The sequence below is a fragment of the Mustelus asterias genome, chromosome 33, assembly GCF_964213995.1.
Source record: "Mustelus asterias chromosome 33, sMusAst1.hap1.1, whole genome shotgun sequence".
Lineage (NCBI taxonomy): Eukaryota > Metazoa > Chordata > Chondrichthyes > Carcharhiniformes > Triakidae > Mustelus > Mustelus asterias.
Window position 1 is genome coordinate 142,830 of NC_135833.1, and position 17,796 is coordinate 160,625.

The following is a 17,796-nucleotide window of genomic DNA, read 5'->3' on the forward strand; positions in this document are numbered from 1 at the left end:
TAATGTCCAGCGATCAAGTCTGTTGGAAGGAAGGAAAGGGAAAAGTGCCTCTGAAGGAAAGACCTCTTTGGAAGGACCCCATTTCTGGATTTTCTTTTCCCTAATCATTCATGGGACATGATGCGTCGCCGGCTGGGCCAGCATTCATCGTCCTTCCCTAGTTGCCCTTGGAGGGCAGTTGAGAGTCAACCACATTGCTGTGGCTCTGGAGTCACATGTAGGCCAGACTGGGTAAGGATGGCAGATTTCCTTCCCTGAAGGACATTAGTGAGCCAGATGGGTTTTTCCGACAATGGCTTCATGGTCATCAGTAGATTCTTTAATTTAAAAAAAAATTGAATTCAAATTCCACCATCTGCCGTGGCGGGATTTGAACCCGGGTCCCCCAGAACATTAGCTGAGTTTCTGGATTAATGGTCTCGCGATAATACCACTAGGCCATCACCTAATGTCCTGTAGGGACGGAATCTGCCGTCCTTACCCGGTCTGGCCTACATGTGACTCCAGAGCCACAGAAATGTGGCTGATTCTCAACTGCCCTCCAAGGGCAACTGGGGATGGGCAATAAATGCTGGGCCCAGCCAGTGACGCCGATGTCCTACGAATGAATAAAAACCTCCCCTGATTGGATGGTCTCCAGTTTCATCTTTGCACCCTCTCATCTTACCTGAAAGACTGACCTCAGGTTGAAGTGGTGTGGAGATGCCGGCGTTGGACTGGGGTGAACACAGTAAGAAGTCTCTCAACAACACCAGGTTAAAGTCCAAAAGGTTTATTTGGCAGCAACAGCCACTAGCTTTCAGAGCGCTGCTCCTTCGTCAGGTGAGGTCACCTGACGAAGGGGCAGCGCTCCGAAAGCTCGTGGCTTTTGCTACCGAATAAACCTGTTGGACTTTAACCTGGTGTTGAGAGACTTCTTACTCAGGTTGAAGTAAGTTCTTAAATTAAGAACTTAAGTCAGCAGATTACTGACACACCTGCGCACCCTTAGCAACATGAGAGAAGCTTCCCATCGAATGTGTACCCTTCTGGCGCCCATCCCATTCTGGGGTTGCCCTTGTCACAATTCTTCTTGGGGCAGAATATTTCATTCTTGGTTAACACTTTTGAGCGCTGGATTTTCTTTTTCCTCGGACACTTTTGAAATTGTGCTGTTCTCTTCAGAACAAATATCCTGCGTTTTTCTTTTGCTTGTTGTCGAACTGCGCGCTGTACGATGGGCAGCCGGGCGTCCCACTCATAACCAACGCAGTGTTAGCCCAATCTTGTCTAAATCAAATGCAACAACATACAGGTTTTCTAACGGTTCGTGTAATTGGGAAAATTTGAAAGCACAGAACGACCGAGGTTCACAGTGTTGTTCAAATCAAATTTGTGGTCCTCAGAGGGTTAATTTGAGGATTCCAATGACTGGCCAGATAACTACAAGACATCCAGTTTGGCCTGACATATAATGACATGAAATTTGTGGTTTAGATACACACTGTTTTTAACTAGAGGCAAAAGTCTAACTCGGTTTAAAAAAAAAAATCGCCTTCAGTAAAGTTGCCTTTAAAAATAACTATGAAAGTCCATCTCTTCTTCCAGTTAAGATAAAGTCCTAAATCAACACAGTAAAAGAACTAAATATTTAAAACTATTTTTCTCATTTTTAAAAATATCATAGAAGAATAAAAAAATAAACAAAACATCAACAAATAGTTCTGAAAGAGGGGTAAAGCCTTAAGACCTGCACAAGGGAACAGGTGTGTGTGTGTGCGTGTGTGTGAGAGAGTGTGAGCGTGTGTGTGTGTGTGTGTGTGCGTGCGTGATAGAGAGAGTGTGAGCATGTGTGCGTGAGAGAGTGAGTGTGAGCATGTGTGCGTGAGAGAGTGAGTGTATGTGTGTGAGTGAGTGAGCATGTGAGTGTGTGTGCATGTGTGAGTGAGTGTGTGAGTGAGTGTGTGTGTGTATGTGTGCAAGTGTGAGAATGAGTGAGCGTGTGTGTGTGAGCGTGTGTCTATCTGTGTGTGTGTGTGTGTCTTTGCATGTATGTGAGTGATTGAGTGTGTGTGTGTGAGTGAGTGTGTGTCTTTGTGTGTGCGTGTGTGTATGCTAGAGTGAGTGTGTGTATGAGAGTGAGTGAGTGTGTGTGTCTATCTGTGTATGTGTGAGTCAGTGTGTGCGTGTGCGTATGTGAGAGTGAGTGTGAGTCTATTTCTGTGTGTGAGTGTGAGTCTATCTGTATGAGAGTGAGTGAGCGTGAGTCTGTGTGTGTGTGTGAGACTGAGTGTGCGTCTATCTGTATGAGAGTGAGTGAACGTGAGCCTGTCTGTGTGTGTGTTTGTGTGCGTGAGAGTGAGTGTGTGTCTTATCTGTATGAGAGTGAGTGAGTGTGCGTCTATCTGTATGAGAGTGAGTGAGCGTGAGTCTGTGTGTATGAGAGTGAGTGAGCGTGAGTCTGTGTGTGTGTGTGTGTGTGTGTGTGTGTGTGCGTGAGAGTGAGTGTGTGTCTATCTGTATGAGAGTGAGTGAGTTTGAGTCTATCTGTGTGGGTATGTGTGTGTGTGAGAGTGAGTGTGTGTCTATCTGTATGAGAGTGAGTGAGCGTGAGTCTATCTGTGTGGGTGTGTGTGTGTGTGAGAGTGAGTGTGTGTCTATCTGTATGAGAGTGAGTGAGCGTGAGTCTATCTGTGTGGGTGTGTGTGTGTGTGAGAGTGAGTGTGTGTCTATCTGTATGAGAGTGAGTGAGCGTGAGTCTGTCTGTGTGTGTGTTGGGCCTTTTGCTTGACGATATAATATTTATCTCAAGAATGGGGGTGCGGGGGGGGGGTGAAGGAAGTCATTGCTTGTGAATTCTTCTCCAAGATGTTTACCTGTGAGACACTATAAAGCATTCTGTCTTTACATTGCCTGAGGACTGTGCATCCAAAAGAGGTCGTTCATCCTTTATCCCACTTCTAACTCAAAAAGCGAAAAGTAAAACTGGCTTGTACACAATTAGGTAGCTGTGTTTTCCTTCTAAATGTCCAGCTGCTTTTTTTTTTAATCATTTAAGCATATTAAATATAAATTATGTGACAAATGTACAAAATATGTGCCAGGCATTTTCTGCTGGACTTTGTGTGTTTTATCCCTAACGTTTTTTTTTTTATGTTTGTTTTTTAATATCTTTTGTTTGGAGTGCAGCAGCGACGATCCGGATGCATCGCCGCAATCACGTGTAAGAATATTCCGCATCTGGTATCCCACCGTCTCTGTAACCGCGGTTACTGCTGAGGCCTGTACTATGAGTGTTCTTGTAAAGACTCGTCCCATTGGACGGAAATATGGTGTGAATGACATACTCCTCCTTTGGTCGCTGTTGGTTGTTGAGGGGGATCATCTGAAAGCCACTCCCTCTGATTTCGAGAATGGAATTATCTTTCTTTGTCCCCGCCTCGGCGTAATCGTCCTTTTTCCTGCAGCCCCTGTTGTACACCTGGTCGTGCGAAAAGACATTTCTACTGTTGTTGATGTAGCAGCATATAGCAGCAAGGATCACGACGATGAACACCAAGGCCGTCGCGCCTCCAATGATGCCAGCTAAGGGAAGGCTCATTTGGTCCGATTCCTCCTGCTCCCTGTTGAGCGTTGTGGTGGGGCTGTACAGGTCCGCGGTCTCTGCCTTAGCGCACACTGGCGTCTCATCCCTCACGTAGAAGTTGCTGGCCTCCATCGTGACCATGCAGATGATGTAGGTCGACTTGGGCTCCAGGGCGGTGAGAAGGTACTCGGTCTTGTCTCCTTGCACCAGGGTTTCGGTGATGGAGCCCACTGACGGGTTGTGGTCGAGCCTCAGCCAACTGAGCCTGAAGGATGTGACCGGGAGTGTTGCCCTCCACGTGATGCGGATGCTGTCCGCGGTTAGGGGCATCACGTTAATGATTATGGGTTTTGTCCCTGGCCCTCTCGACAAAGGATAATCCACGGCTGAATCCGGTGGCTTCAGATTGGGTGGCCTGGGTTTGTGCGTGAATCGCATTCCTTGAGTGGCAGTAGCCACGCGAACCGCCGCCGTTGTCTTCGCCGCCGTGTCGCCGCCGTGCGCGTTGATCTCGTGGCACTCGTCCATTTCCGTCCTGATGTCTTTGACCGCCATCCCTCGAACTTTATCGGGCCCTTGGCACATCAGCCCCCGCACGTTGACGTGAAAAGCGGTGGTCTGCAGCCAGTCCCTGAGCCACATCATTCTGCAGCCGCAGTACCACGGGTTGTTGCGCAGGAGCAGCTGACTCAAGTTCGCCAGGTCGTCAAAGACCCCCCTGGGGAGAGTGGTCAGGTTGTTGTTGGAGATGTCCAGCCGCTGCATCTGCCTCATCTCGGAGAAGGCGTTGGCCGGGACGTAGCTGATGAGGTTATCCTGCAGGTACAGCTTTTGTAGGTTCGACGCAGGCAGGTTCAGGGGCGGGAAAACAAGAGAGTTCCTGATCAGCGAGAGCTCGGTCAAGTTCTGTAGCCGGCTGAAAGTCTCGTCCGCTATCCTTTGGTTAGCTAAAAGATTGCCGTCCAGTACCAGGCGCCGAAGGCTGAGCAAGCCTTTGAAAGCGTAGTGCGGGATGGTGGCAATCCGGTTGTCGTCCAGCCTCAATTCCTCCAGAGTTTTGGGAAGGCCAGTGGGGATGCTGCTCAGGTGGTTCCGGGACAGGAAGAGCAGTTTGAGGTGCTTGCTGTCGGCGAAGGCGTCCTCCTCGATGCTGACCGTCGACACGGAGTTATCGTCCAGGTGCAGCTTTTCCAGCAGGGGAAGCCGGGAGAGGGCGTCGTGCGTAATGGCCCGAATGTTGTTGTCCTGGAGGTGCAGCTCTCTCAGAGACCGGGGGAGGTTGATGGGGAACTCGTCCAAAGCGTTCTCATACAGGTAGATCACCTTGATGTTCAGCAGATACCTCAGCTGGTTGGGGATCCCGGCGTTGTTAATCTGGTTGTTCTGAAGGAAGAGGGTCGTAGAATCTTCCGGAATTTTGGCAGGAATGGATGTCAAGTCTCGGTCGTTGCAGTAGACAAACCCGTTGTCGCACCGACACATGTTTGGACAAGTAGCCGCCACAAACGGCATCAAAAGTGCTGGTAGGATAACCCAGAGGCACAAACCTTTTCTGATATCCATTGCTTGGAACAGCCCTTTGGAGGGAAAATTACTTGCAGTTTATCTTCTCATTCACTTATTATGATCTGTCGGGGGGCGGGGGGGGGAACAGAAAGCACAAGATATACATGAGATAATGTACTGGCCACCCCTCCCCATGCCACCCCGTCCTGTTCATAGAATCGTAGAATCCTGACAGTGCAGAAGGAGGCCATTCGGGCCATCGAGTCTACACCGACCACAATCCCACCCAGACCCTATTCCCATAACCCAAGGTATTTACCCGTGCTGATTCCGCAGGGGTAATCTAGCATGGCCAATCCACCTAACCTACACATCTTTGGACACTAAGGGGCAATTTAGCATGGCCAATCCACCTAACCTATACATCTTTGGACACGAAGGGGCAATTTAGCATGGCCAATCCACCTAACCTATACATCTTTGGACACGAAGGGGCAATTTAGCATGGCCAATCCACCTAACCTATACATCTTTGGACACTAAGGGGCAATGTAGCATGGCCAATCCACCTAACCCACACATCTTTGCACACTAAGGGGCAATTTAGCATGGCCAATCCACCTAACCTGCATATCTTTGGACGCTAAGGGGCAATTTAGCATGGCCAATCCACCTAACCCACACATCTTTGCACACTAAGGGGCAATTTAGCATGGCCAATCCACCTAACCTGCATATCTTTGGACGCTAAGGGGCAATTTAGCATGGCCAATCCTCCTAACCTATACATCTTTGCACACTAAGGGGCAATTTAGCATGGCCAATCCACCTAACCCGCACATCTTTGGAGTGTGGGAGAAAGCGTGGAGCCGATGCTTCCTCTTGTGGGACATTCTAGGATGAGAGGCCATAGTCTTAGGATAAGGGGCAGCAAATTTAAAACAGAGTTGAGGAGAAACTACTTCTCCCAAAGGGGTTGTGAATCTGTGGAATTCACTGCCCCAAAGTGCGGTGGGTGCTGGGACAGTGAGTAAATTTAAGGAGGAGTTAGACAGATTTTTAATTGGGAATGGGGGTTGAAGGGTTATGGGGAGAAGGCAGGAAAATGGGGATGAGGCGCATATCAGCCATGATCGAATGGCGGAGCGGACTCGATGGGCCGAATGGCCTCATTCTGCTCCTATATCTTCTGAACTTATGAACTATAAACCAGAGGAAACCCACGCAGACACGGTGATGGGGAGAACGTGCAGACCCCGCACAGACAGTGACCCCCGAGGCCGGAATTGGACCCGGGTCCCCGGTGCTGTGAGGCAGCAGCGCTAACCCACCGTGCCACCCCAATTCGAACCAAATCCAATTCAAGGCCTCCACGAGAGAGACCAGCCAGATCCGAGCTGACAAGACGTGGCGTTGCGCCCCAACTCGTGCTCGACCTGACGCTTGATCCTATTGTGGTGGCGATGGAGACCCACGTTTTCCCCTTGATCAGTTTGAACTGTCATGGGGTTTGCTGTTGAACGTTGGCTGACAGAGAACAGTACAAGTGGATGTGTAAACCAGAAGGAGCCACACTGGTAAAGTATTACTCCTCTGGAACTTGAGTAGCGACATAAAAATGTTGTAAAAGTGACATTAAAAATGATACATTCCCTGCATTCACATCCAAAAACCACCATGCGGGAAAGCGTAATGATAAAACTTAATTCTAGCTGGCAGTAACCGAACACTATAAAATTTGATATACAATTAGAAGAATGCTGAAAACATATTAGGATTTCAGAGTCCTACTCCGTGTCTGATCATCCGGGGAGAATAGGAAGGTTTTGAAGATATTGTTACACCTGGAATGAAGAGCTTGTTGTATGAGGAACGGTTGAGGACTCTGGGTCTGTACTCGTTGGAGTTTCGAAGGATGAGGGGGATCTTATTGAAATTTACAGGATACTGCGAGGCGTGGATAGAGTGGACGTGGAGAGGATGTTTCCACTAGTTGGAAAAACTAGAACCAGAGGGCACAACCTCAGGCTAAAGGGACGATCCTTTAAAACAGAGATGAGGAGGAATGTCTTCAGCCAGAGAGTGGCGAATCTGTGGAACTCTTTGCCGCAGAAGGCTGTGGAGGCCGGGTCATTGAGTGTCTTTAAGACAGAGATAGATAGGTTCTTGATTGATAAGGGGATCAGGGGTTACGGGGACAAGGCAGGAGAATGGGGATGAGAAAAATATCAGCCGTGATTGAATGGCAGAGCAGACTCGATGGGCCGTGTGGCCTAATTCTACTTCTGTGTTTTATGGTCTTATGGTGTTAAATCCTTTTCCTTCTCCCCTCTGTACTCTATGAACAGTGCATATGATGGGGTGCTTGGACAACACAGAACAAAGAACAATACAGCACAGGAACAGGCCCTTCAGCCCACCAAGCCTGCACCGAAATATGGTTCTATCCCTCTGTTCCCCTCCCGTTCATGTATCTATCAAGATACATCTTGAATGTTGCTAACACGCCTGCTTCCTCCGCCTCCACTGCCAGTACATTCCAGGCACCCATCACTCTCTGCGTGAAAAAGTTTCCCCGCACAACTCCCTTTAACATACCACCTCCCACCTTAAACCTGTGCCCTCTTGTAGTCGACCCTTCCATCCTGGGAAAAAGCCTCTGACTATCCACCCTTGCTATGCCTTTCATAATTTTATAGACTTCTATCAGGTTGCCCCCTCTGCCTCTGTCTTTCCAATGAAAACAATCCGAGTTTATCCAACCTCATAGCCAACGCCCTCGAGACCAGGCAGCATCCCGGTGAACCTTCTTTGCACTCTCTCCAAAGCTTCCACGTCTTTCTGAATGTGGATATGGATGCTTTGGGTGCTTTGGAGAGGGTACAGAAGAGGTTTACCAGGATGTTGCCTGGTATGGAGGGCATTAGCCATGAGGAGAGGTTGGAGAAACTCGGTTTGTTCTCACTGGAACGACGGAGGTTGAGGGGGCGACCTGATAGAAGTCTGCAAGATTATGAGGGGCACGGACAGAGTGGACAGTCAGATTCTCTTTCCTAAGGTAGAAAAGTCATGTACTAGGGGGCATAGGTTTAAGGTGCGTGGGGTAAAGTTCAGAGGAGATGTGCGAGGCGAGTTTTTTACACAGAGGGTGGTGAGTGTCTGGAACGCGCTGTCCGGGGAGGTGGTGGGAGCAGCTATGATAGCGTTGAAGGTGACGTCACAGGTGGAGAAGGTGGTGAAGAAGGCATATGGCATGCTTGCCTTTATAGGACGGGGCATAGAGTATAAAAGTTGGGGTCTGATGTTGCAGATGTATAGAACGTTGGTTCGGCCGCATTTGGAATACTGCGTCCAGTTCTGGTCGCCACACTACCAGAAGGACGTGGAGGCTTTAGAGAGAGTGCAGAGGAGGTTTACCAGGATGTTGCCTGGTATGGAGGGGCTTAGTTATGAGGAGAGATTGGGTAAACTGGGGTTGTTCTCACTGGAAAGACGGAGGATGAGGGGAGACCTAATAGAGGTGTATAAAATTATGAAAGGCATAGATAGGGTGAACGGTGGGAAGCTTTTTCCCAGGTCGGTGGTGACGTTCACGAGGGGTCATAGGTTCAAGGTGAGGGGGGGGAGGTTTAACACGGATATCAGAAGGACGTATCTTACACAGAGGGTGGTGGGGGCCTGGAATGTGCTGCCGGGCAAGGTGGTGGAGGCGGACACACTGGGAACGTTTAAGACTTATCTAGATAGCCACATGAACGGAGTGGGAATGGAGGGATACAAAAGAATGGTCTAGTTTGGACTAGGGAGCGGCACGGGCTTGGCGGGCCGAAGGGCCTGTTCCTGTGCTGTATTGTTCTTTGTTTGTTTATAGCGGCATTTAAGGGGCAACTAGACTAACGAATAGGATGGGAATGGAAGGATACGGACTCTGTAAGTGCCTACAGTTTTAGTTTAGGCAGGCATCATGATCGGCACAGGCTTGGAGGGCCGAAGGGCCTGTTCCTGTGCTGTACTGTTCTTTGTTCTTTAGTAGTGTGGCGACCAGAACTGCACGCAGTGCTCCAAATGCGGCCTAACTAAAGACATTGCAGTATCAAGGACAAAGCAACCTACTTGATGAACACCATCACCCTCACTTTCACCATCAGAACCAGTGGCAGCCGTGTGTGCCATCTTCAAGGTGCACCGCAGCAACTCACCAAGGCTCCTTCCAGAGCACCTTCCAAACCCGCCACACGGAGGAACAAGGGAAGCAGACACATTATTGTCTTTATTCTTTCACGGAGATGTGGGCAAGGTCGCCTATCGCTAATTGCCCTTGAATTGAGTGGCTTGCTCGGCCATTTCAGAGGGGCAGTTAAGAGTCAACCACAGCATCCTGGTGAACCTTAGAAACATAGAAAGAAAAACTACAGCACAAAACAGGCCCTTCGGCCCCACAAGTTGTGCCGAACATATCCCTACCTTCGAGGCCTACCTATAACCCTCCATCCTATTAAGTCCCATGTACTCATCCAGGAGTCTCTTAAAAGACCCTATTGAGTTCGCCTCCACCACCACTGACGGCAGCCAATTCCACTCGCCCACCACCCTCTGTGTGAAAAACTTACCCCTAACATTTCCCCAGTACCTACCCCCCAGCACCTTAAACCTGTATCCTCTCGTAGCAGCCATTTCCACCCTGGGAAAAAGCCTCTGAGAGTCCACCCGATCTATGCCTCTCAACATCTTATACACCTCTATTAGGTCTCCTCTCATCCTTCGTCTCTCCAAGGAGAAAAGACCGAGCTCCCTCAGCCTATCCTCATAAGGCATGCCACTCAATCCAGGCAACATCCTTGTAAATCGCCTCTGCACCCTTTCAATCTTTTCCACATCCTTCCTGTAATGAGGCGACCAGAACTGAGCACAGTACTCCAAGTGGGGTCTGATGAGGGTCTTATATAGCTGCATCATTATCCCCGGACTCCTAAACTCAATCCCTCGATTGATAAAGGCCAGCACACCATACGCCTTCTTAACCACCTCCTCCACCTGCGGGGCTGAGTGCAACCTTCTTTACACTCTCTCCAAAGCTTCCAAGTCCCAGTCTACTCAGTCTCTCCTCATACATCAATGCTTCCATACATCAATGGGGACGAAGTAGAAAGTGCCGAAAGCTTCAGGTTTTTAGGTGTCCAGATCACCAACAACCTGTCCTGGTCCCCCCCACGCCGACACTATAGTTAAGAAAGTCCCACCAATGCCTCTACTTTCTCAGAAGACTTAGGAAATTTGGCAAGTCAGCTACGACTCTCACCAGCTTTTACAGATGCCCCATAGAAAGCATTCTTTCTGGTTGTATCACAGCTTGGTATGGGGCTCCTGCTCTGCCCAAGACGGCAAGGAACTACAAAAGGTCGTGAATGTAGCCCAATCCATCACGCAAACCAGCCTCCCATCCACTGACTCTGTCTACACATCCCACTGCCTCGGCAAAGCAGCCAGCATAATTAAGGACCCCACGCACCCCGGGCATTCTCTCTTCCACCTTCTTCCGTCAGGAAAAAGATACAAAAGTCTGAGGTTACGTACCAACCGACTCAAGAACAGCTTCTTCCCTGCTGCTGTCAGACTTTTGAATGGACCTACCTCGCATTCAGTTGATCTTTCTCTACACCCTAGCTATGACTGTAACACTACATTCTGCACCCTCTCCTTTCTTTCTCTATGAATGGTATGCTTTGTCTGTATAGCACGTAAGAAACAGTACTTTTCACTATATGTTAATACATGTGACAATAATAAATCAAATCAAAAAAAAATTGCTGGACCACAGTGCATTTACAACAATCAATGATAGCCTCATGGTCAGCATTTACTGAGACTAGCTTTCGATTCTAGATCCATTCATTGAATTTAAATTCCATGGGATTGGAACCCATGTCCCTCGAGCAATAGCCTGGATCACTCGACCTAACAGCAAAACGGACTATTATTTAAATAGTAAAAAATTGCAGCATGCTGCTGTGCAGAGGGACCTGGGTGTCCTTGTGCAGGAATCACAAGGAGTTGGTTTGCAGGTGCAGCAGGTGATTAAGAAGGCAAATGGAATTTTGTCCTTCATTGCGAGAGGGATGGAGTTTAAAAACAGCGAGGTTATGTTGCAGCTGTATAAGGTGCTGGTGAGGCCACACCTGGAGTACTGTGTACAGTTTTGGTCTCCTTACTTGAGAAAGGATATACTGGCACTGGAGGGGGTGCAGAGGAGATTCACTCGGTTGATTCCGGAGTTGGGAGGGTTGGCTTATGAGGAGAGACTGAGCAGACTGGGGCTATACTCATTGGAATTCAGAAGAATGAGGGGAAATCTCATAGAAACGTATAAGATTATGAAGGGAATAGATAAGATAGAAGCAGGGAGGTTGTTTCCACTGGCAGGTGAAACTAGAACGAGGGGGCATGGCCTCAAAATAAGGGGGAGCAGATTTAGGACTGAGGTGAGGAGGAACTTCTTCACACAAAGGGTTGTGAATCTGTGGAATTCCCTGTCCAGTGAAGCAGTTGAGGCTACCTCATTGAATGTTTTTAAGGCAAGGATAGATAGATTTTTGAACAGTAAAGGAATTGAGGGTTATGGTGAGCGGGCGGCTAAGTGGAGCTGAGTCCACGAAAAGATCAGCCATGATCTTATTGAATGGCGGAGCAGGCTCGAGGGGCCAGATGGCCAACTCCTGCTCCTAGTTCCTATGTTCCCTATCTCTCATATGTCTTGGCACACGTCTACACTATCGAAACATTTTGAGTCGCATCTCCTATTGTCTCTGTTTCCTTCCCGCTGGGAACTTTGATTGTTAGTGATGACCCATGTAGGATATCAGGTCAGGCGAAAACTTGGTTGGAGAATCTTCAAGGAGGAGGCAGGGGTGAAGAGGTTAAGGGGAGGAATTCTAGAGTTCGTGGCTGAAGCGACTGTGCAGGAAATCAGAAGGTCAGGATTAGAGGAGAGGTGAATGTTTCAGAATGTGTAATGTTGTACACAGCTTCCACAAGACCTGAACCAGAAGCCTGCAGTCATGGTGTATCGAACATTCTCTGAATGAACGATTGTTCTTGGCTTCATCCTGAGCAGTATTTTGTCAGTGCTGCTTTGCCACTGACCTAACTCTCCTTGACATATATTCACGAATTAAGTGAACCAATTTGCCGTCTCTTTGGATTTTTATTGAGCTTCGAAATGGACGGCACGGCGGCACAGTGGGTTAGCACTGCTGCCTCACAGCGCCAGGGAACCCGGGTTCAGTTCCGGCCTCGGGTCACTGTCTGTGCGGAGTCTGCACGTTCTCCCCATGTCCGCGTGGGTTTCCTCCCACATTCCAAAGATGTGCAGGTTAGGTTGATTGGCCGTGCTAAATTGACCCTTAGGTGTTGGGGGATTAGCAGGGTATGTGGGATTACGGGAATAGTGCCTGGGTGGGATTGTGGTCGGTGCTGTCTCGATGGGCCGAATGGCCTCCTTCCGCACTGTAGGATTCGATGAAATGTCGGTGTCAAAGCTGCATTCATTGTCCCATCCCCAGTTACCCTGAGCGGATGCGTCATGGAATCCCTCCCCGCACTGACTCTCACTGACAGAGGATCTTACCAAGGTCCTTTCCCCCAACCTAACCCCGTAACCCCACACATTTACTATGGCTAATCCCCCTAACCTGCACATCTTTGGACACTAAGGGGCAATTTAGCATGGCCAATCCACCAAATCTGCACATCTTTGGACACTAAGGGGCAATTTAACATGGCCAATCCCCCTAATCTGCATATCTGCCTGCACATATCCTATCCATTGACTCTGTCTACACTTCCCGCTGCCTCAAAAAAGCAGCCATCATAATCAAGGACCCCATGCACCCCGGACATTCTCTCTTCCACCTTCTTCCGTCGGGAAAAAGTTACAAAAGTCTGAGGTCTGTCCCGACCGACTCAAGAACAGCTTCTTCCCTGCCACCATTAGACTTTTAAATAGACCTACCTCACATTAAGTTGACCTTTCTCTACACCCTAGCTGTGACTGTAACACCACATTCTACACTCTCTCATTTCCTTATCTATGAACAGTATGCTTTGTCTGTATAGCGCGCAAGAAACAATACTTTTCACTATACTAATACATGTGACAATAATAAATCAAATCAAATCAAACCTTTGGACAATAAGGGGCAATTTAGCATGGCCAATCCACCTAACCTGCACATCTTTGGACTGTGGGAGGAAACTGGAGCACCCGGAGGAAACCCACGCAGACACGGGGAGAATGTGCAAACTCCGCACAGGCAGTCAGCCAAGGCCGGAATTGAACCCGGTGTGGTGAGGCAGTAGTGTTAACCACTGTGCCACCGCCCTCGTTCAGATATCATAGTGGGTTAGCACTGCTGCTTCACAGCGCCAGGGACCCGGGTTCGATGCCCGGCTTGGGGTCACTGTCTGTGCGGAGTCTGCATGTTCTCTCCCCCGTGTCTGCGTGGGTTTCCTCCCACACTCCAAAGATGTGCTGGTCAGGTGGATTGGCCGTGCTAAATTGCCCCTTAGCGTCCGAAGGTTTGATTCGATTTATTAGTAACACAGGGAGTCGTCATTGCCACCCAGCAGATCTGTCCGTCACCCCAAACTTTCCCAGTCCAATTTGCTTTTTGTTAAAGCTGCCCCACGCCCTATGCCAGTCTGAAAGACTGGTTGGGTGCCAAATTCTCCCTCAGTGTTATAGAACAGTACAGCACAGAACAGGCCCTTCAGCCCACGATGTTGTGCCGAGCTTTATCTGAAACCAAGATCAAGCTATCCCACTCCCTATCATCCTGGTGTGCTCCATGTGCCTATCCAATAACCGCTTAAATGTTCCTAAAGTGTCTGACTCCACTATCACTGCAGGCAGTCCATTCCACACCCCAACCACTCTCTGCGTAAAGAACCTACCTCTGATATCCTCCCTATATCTCCCACCACGAACCCTATAGTTATGCCCCCTTGTAATAGCTCCATCCACCCGAGGAAATAGTCTTTGAACGTTCACTCTATCTATCCCCTTCATCATTTTATAAACCTCTATTAAGTCACCCCTCAGCCTCCTCCGCTCCAGAGAGAACAGCCCCAGCTCCCTCAACCTTTCCTCATAAGACCTACCCTCCAAACCAGGCAGCATCCTGGTAAATCTCCTCTGCACTCTTTCCAGCGCTTCCACATCCTTCTTATGGTGAGGTGACCAGAACTGCGCACAATATTCCAAGTGTGGTCTCACCGAGGTCCTGTTCAATTGCAGCATAACCAGGAAACCCCAATGCTCTGCTTTCCAGCACAGTTGAAAGCCCAGGTACATCAAACTATGTCTGCGGCTTCATGCCTTAGTGTGACCCCCATTCCAGAGTGGCCTGTGCATGGGGGGGTGCTGACCTGATCGATTTGCGTGGTCCGGGTCAGGACTGGGGATGAATTACACACAACACCTGTCGGTGCCAAGGGGAAAGAATCTACTGTTTCCTGCTGAATAGTCGTGTTATAATTTCAGCCTTGTTGAATTGGGGTGTGACTGTGGAGGAGTGATTAATGGGCAGGTGGTTTGTAAAATTTCATTGGAATGCCATGATTAAGTTGCAGGTTTCCAACTCGCTCCTTGGGATATTATATGGAATCATAGAATCCCGACAAAGAACAAAGAAAGAACAAAGAACAGTACAGCACAGGAAACAGGCCCTTCGGCCCTCCAAGCCTGTGCCGCTCCATGGTCCAACTAGACCAATCGTTTGTATCCCTCCATTCCCAGGCTGCTCATGTGACTATCCAGGTAAGTCTTAAACGATGTCAGCGTGCCTGCCTCCACCACCCTACTTGGCAGCGCATTCCAGGCCCCCACCACCCTCTGTGTAAAAAACGTCCCTCTGATATCTGAGTTATACTTCGCCCCTCTCATCTTGAGCCCGTGACCTCTCGTGATCGTCACCTCCGACCTGGGAAAAAGCTTCCCACTGTTCACCCTATCTATACCCTTCATAATCTTGTACACCTCTATTAGATCTCCCCTCATTCTCCATCTTTCCAAGGAGAACAACCCCAGTCTACCCAATCTCTCCTCATAGCTAAGATCCTCCATACCAGGCAACATCCTGGTAAACCTTCTCTGCACTCTCTCTAACGCCTCCACGTCCTTCTGGTAGTGCGGCGACCAGAACTGGACGCAGTACTCCAAATGTGGCCTAACCAGCGTTCTATACAGCTGCATCATCAGACTCCAGCTTTTATACTCTAAATAAGTGCAGTAGGAGGCCATTCGGCCCATCGAGTTGGCACAATCCCACGCAGGCCCTATCCCCGTAACCACATGCATTTACCCTAGCGAGTCCCCCTGACACTAAGGGGCAATTTAGCACGGCCAATCCACCTAACCCGCACATCTTTGGACACTAAGGGGCAATTTAGCATGGCCAATTCACCTAACCTGCACATCTTTGGACACTAAGGGGCAATTTAGCATGGCCAATCCATCTAACCTTCAAATCTTTGGACACTAAGGGGCAATTTAGCATGGCCAATCCACCCAAACTATGCATCTTTAAGAACATAAGAACTAGGGACAGGATTAGGCCATCTGGCCCCTTGAGCCTGCTCCGCCATTCAAGAAGATCATGGCTGACCTTGTTGTGGACTCAGCTCCACGTCTTATGGTCTTATGGTACCTGCAGGGGTTATTCGTGAAGGCTTCTCCTTCCCAACCTTGCCCCTCACCTGAGTGTGCTGATCCTCAGGTTAAATCACCACCAGTCAGCTCTCCCCCTCAAAGGGAAGAGCAGCCTGTGGTCATCTGGGACTCTGGCGACTTTACCTTTCCTTTTATAGAGATTACTACTCAAAACATCGCTAATAGAGGCAAATTTTAGACCATAAGATAGAGGAGCAGAATGAGGCCATTTGGCCCATCGAGTCTGCTCCGCTATTCAATCATGGTTGATATTTTTCTCATCCCCATTCTCCTGCCTTCTCCCCATAACATGTCGGTAAAATGGGAGAATGTGCAGCGGGACCTGGGTGTCCTTGTGCACCAGTCGCTGAAGGTAAGCATGCAGGTGCAGCAGGCGGTAAAGAAGGCAAATGGGATGTTGGCCTTCATTGTGAGATGTTTCGAGTACAGGAGCGAGGGATGTGTTGTTGCAATTATACAGGGCCTTGGTGAGGCCACACCTAAGAGTATTGCGTGCAGTTTTGGTCTCCTTTTCTGAGGAAGGATGTTCTTGCTCTCGAGGGAGTGCAGCGAAGGTTTCCCAGGCTGATTCCGGGGATGGGGAGACTGATGTATGAGGAGAGATTGACCAGGTTAGGATTGTTTTCACTGGAGTTCAGACGAATGAGGGGGGGGATCTCATAGAGACTTATAAAATTCTAACAGGACTGGACAGGGTAGATGCAGGGAGGATGTTCCCGATGGTGGGGGGAGTCCAGAACCAGGGGGTCACAGTCTGAGGATTCGGGGTAGACCATTTAGGACGGAGGTGAGGAGACATTTCTTCACCCGGTGAGCCTGTGGAATTCATTCCCACAGGAAGTAGTTGATGCCAAAACATTGAATGTATTCCAGAGGCGGCTGGATATCGCACTTGGGGGCGAACGGGATCAAAGGTTATGGGGGGAAAGCAGGATGAGGCTATTGAGTTGGATGATCAGCCATGATGGTGATGAATGTGGGAGCAGGCTCGAAGGGCCGAATGGCCTCCTCCTGCTCCTATCTTCTACGTTTCTATGTAACCCTTAATCCCCTTATTGATCAAGAACCTTTTATCTTCCTCTGTGTCATCAACTCCCTTTGTGAAGGAAGATCAGAATTTAATTTTGAGACAAATTGACTCTGTGCAAAGGCGCACATAACATCACAAACCCTTCAGCAAATATTTGCTCTGATGGAGCTCTATCTCCCTTAAGCAAAGCAAACCCTAGTGATGGAGGAAAATAACCATTGCCACGTTAGTTTATCAAATTAACCAGGTCTCCTTTTCCTTTTAATTAACATCCAGAGGAAAATGTGCACCATAATTCACCATTGAATCATCATAGCCTCCCTACAGTGCAGAAGGAGGCCATTCGGCCCATCGAGTCTGCACCGACCACAATCCCATCCAGGCCCTATCCACATAACCCTTTGCATTTACCCTAGCTAGTCCCCCCTGACAATAAGGGGGCAAATTAGCATGGCCAATCCACCTAACCTGCACATCTTTGAACTCTAAGGGGCAATTTACCATGGCCAATCCACCTAACCTGCACATCTTTGGACACTAAGGGGCAATTTAGCATGGCCAATCTACCTAACTCGCGCACCTTTGGACACTAAGGGGCAATTTACCATGGCCAATCCACCTAACCTGCACATCTTTGGACACTAAGGGGCAATTTAGCATGGTCAATCCACCTAACCTGCACATCTTTGGACACTAAGCGACAATTTAGCATGGCCAATGCACCTAACCTGCACATCTTTGGGCACCAAGGGGCAATTTAGCATGGCCAATCCACCTAACCCGCACATCTTTGGACACTAAGGGGCAATTTAGCATGGCCAATCCACCTAACCTGCACATCTTTGGACACTAAGGGGCAATTTAGCATGGCCAATCCACCTAACCTGCACATCTTTGGACACTAAGGGGCAATTTAGCATGGCCAATCCACCTAACCTGCACATCTTTGGACACTAAGGGGCAATTTAG

The 17,796-nt window shown here is 48.9% G+C and overlaps 2 protein-coding genes across 5 annotated transcripts in view; one reads left to right on the top strand and one right to left on the bottom strand.

Moving 5' to 3' along the window:
- LOC144481803 (ADP-ribose glycohydrolase MACROD1-like) overlaps window positions 1-17,796 on the top strand; it is a 1,226,842-nt gene that overhangs the window by 128,894 nt on the left and 1,080,152 nt on the right. The gene's annotated exons all lie outside the window — the stretch shown is intronic.
- Window positions 906-17,796, bottom strand: part of LOC144481796 (leucine-rich repeat transmembrane protein FLRT1-like) — a 58,119-nt gene continuing 41,228 nt past the window's right edge. For 3 of the 4 annotated variants that reach the window (XM_078200934.1, XM_078200933.1, XM_078200935.1), the window contains exon 2: window positions 906-5,193. In XM_078200934.1, coding sequence (XP_078057060.1) covers window positions 3,197-5,128 — 1,932 coding nt within the window. In that variant the 5' untranslated portion in view covers window positions 5,129-5,193 and the 3' untranslated portion in view covers window positions 906-3,196. The remainder of the gene's footprint in view (window positions 5,194-17,796) is intronic. The other variant, XR_013495780.1, reaches the window with a different exon arrangement.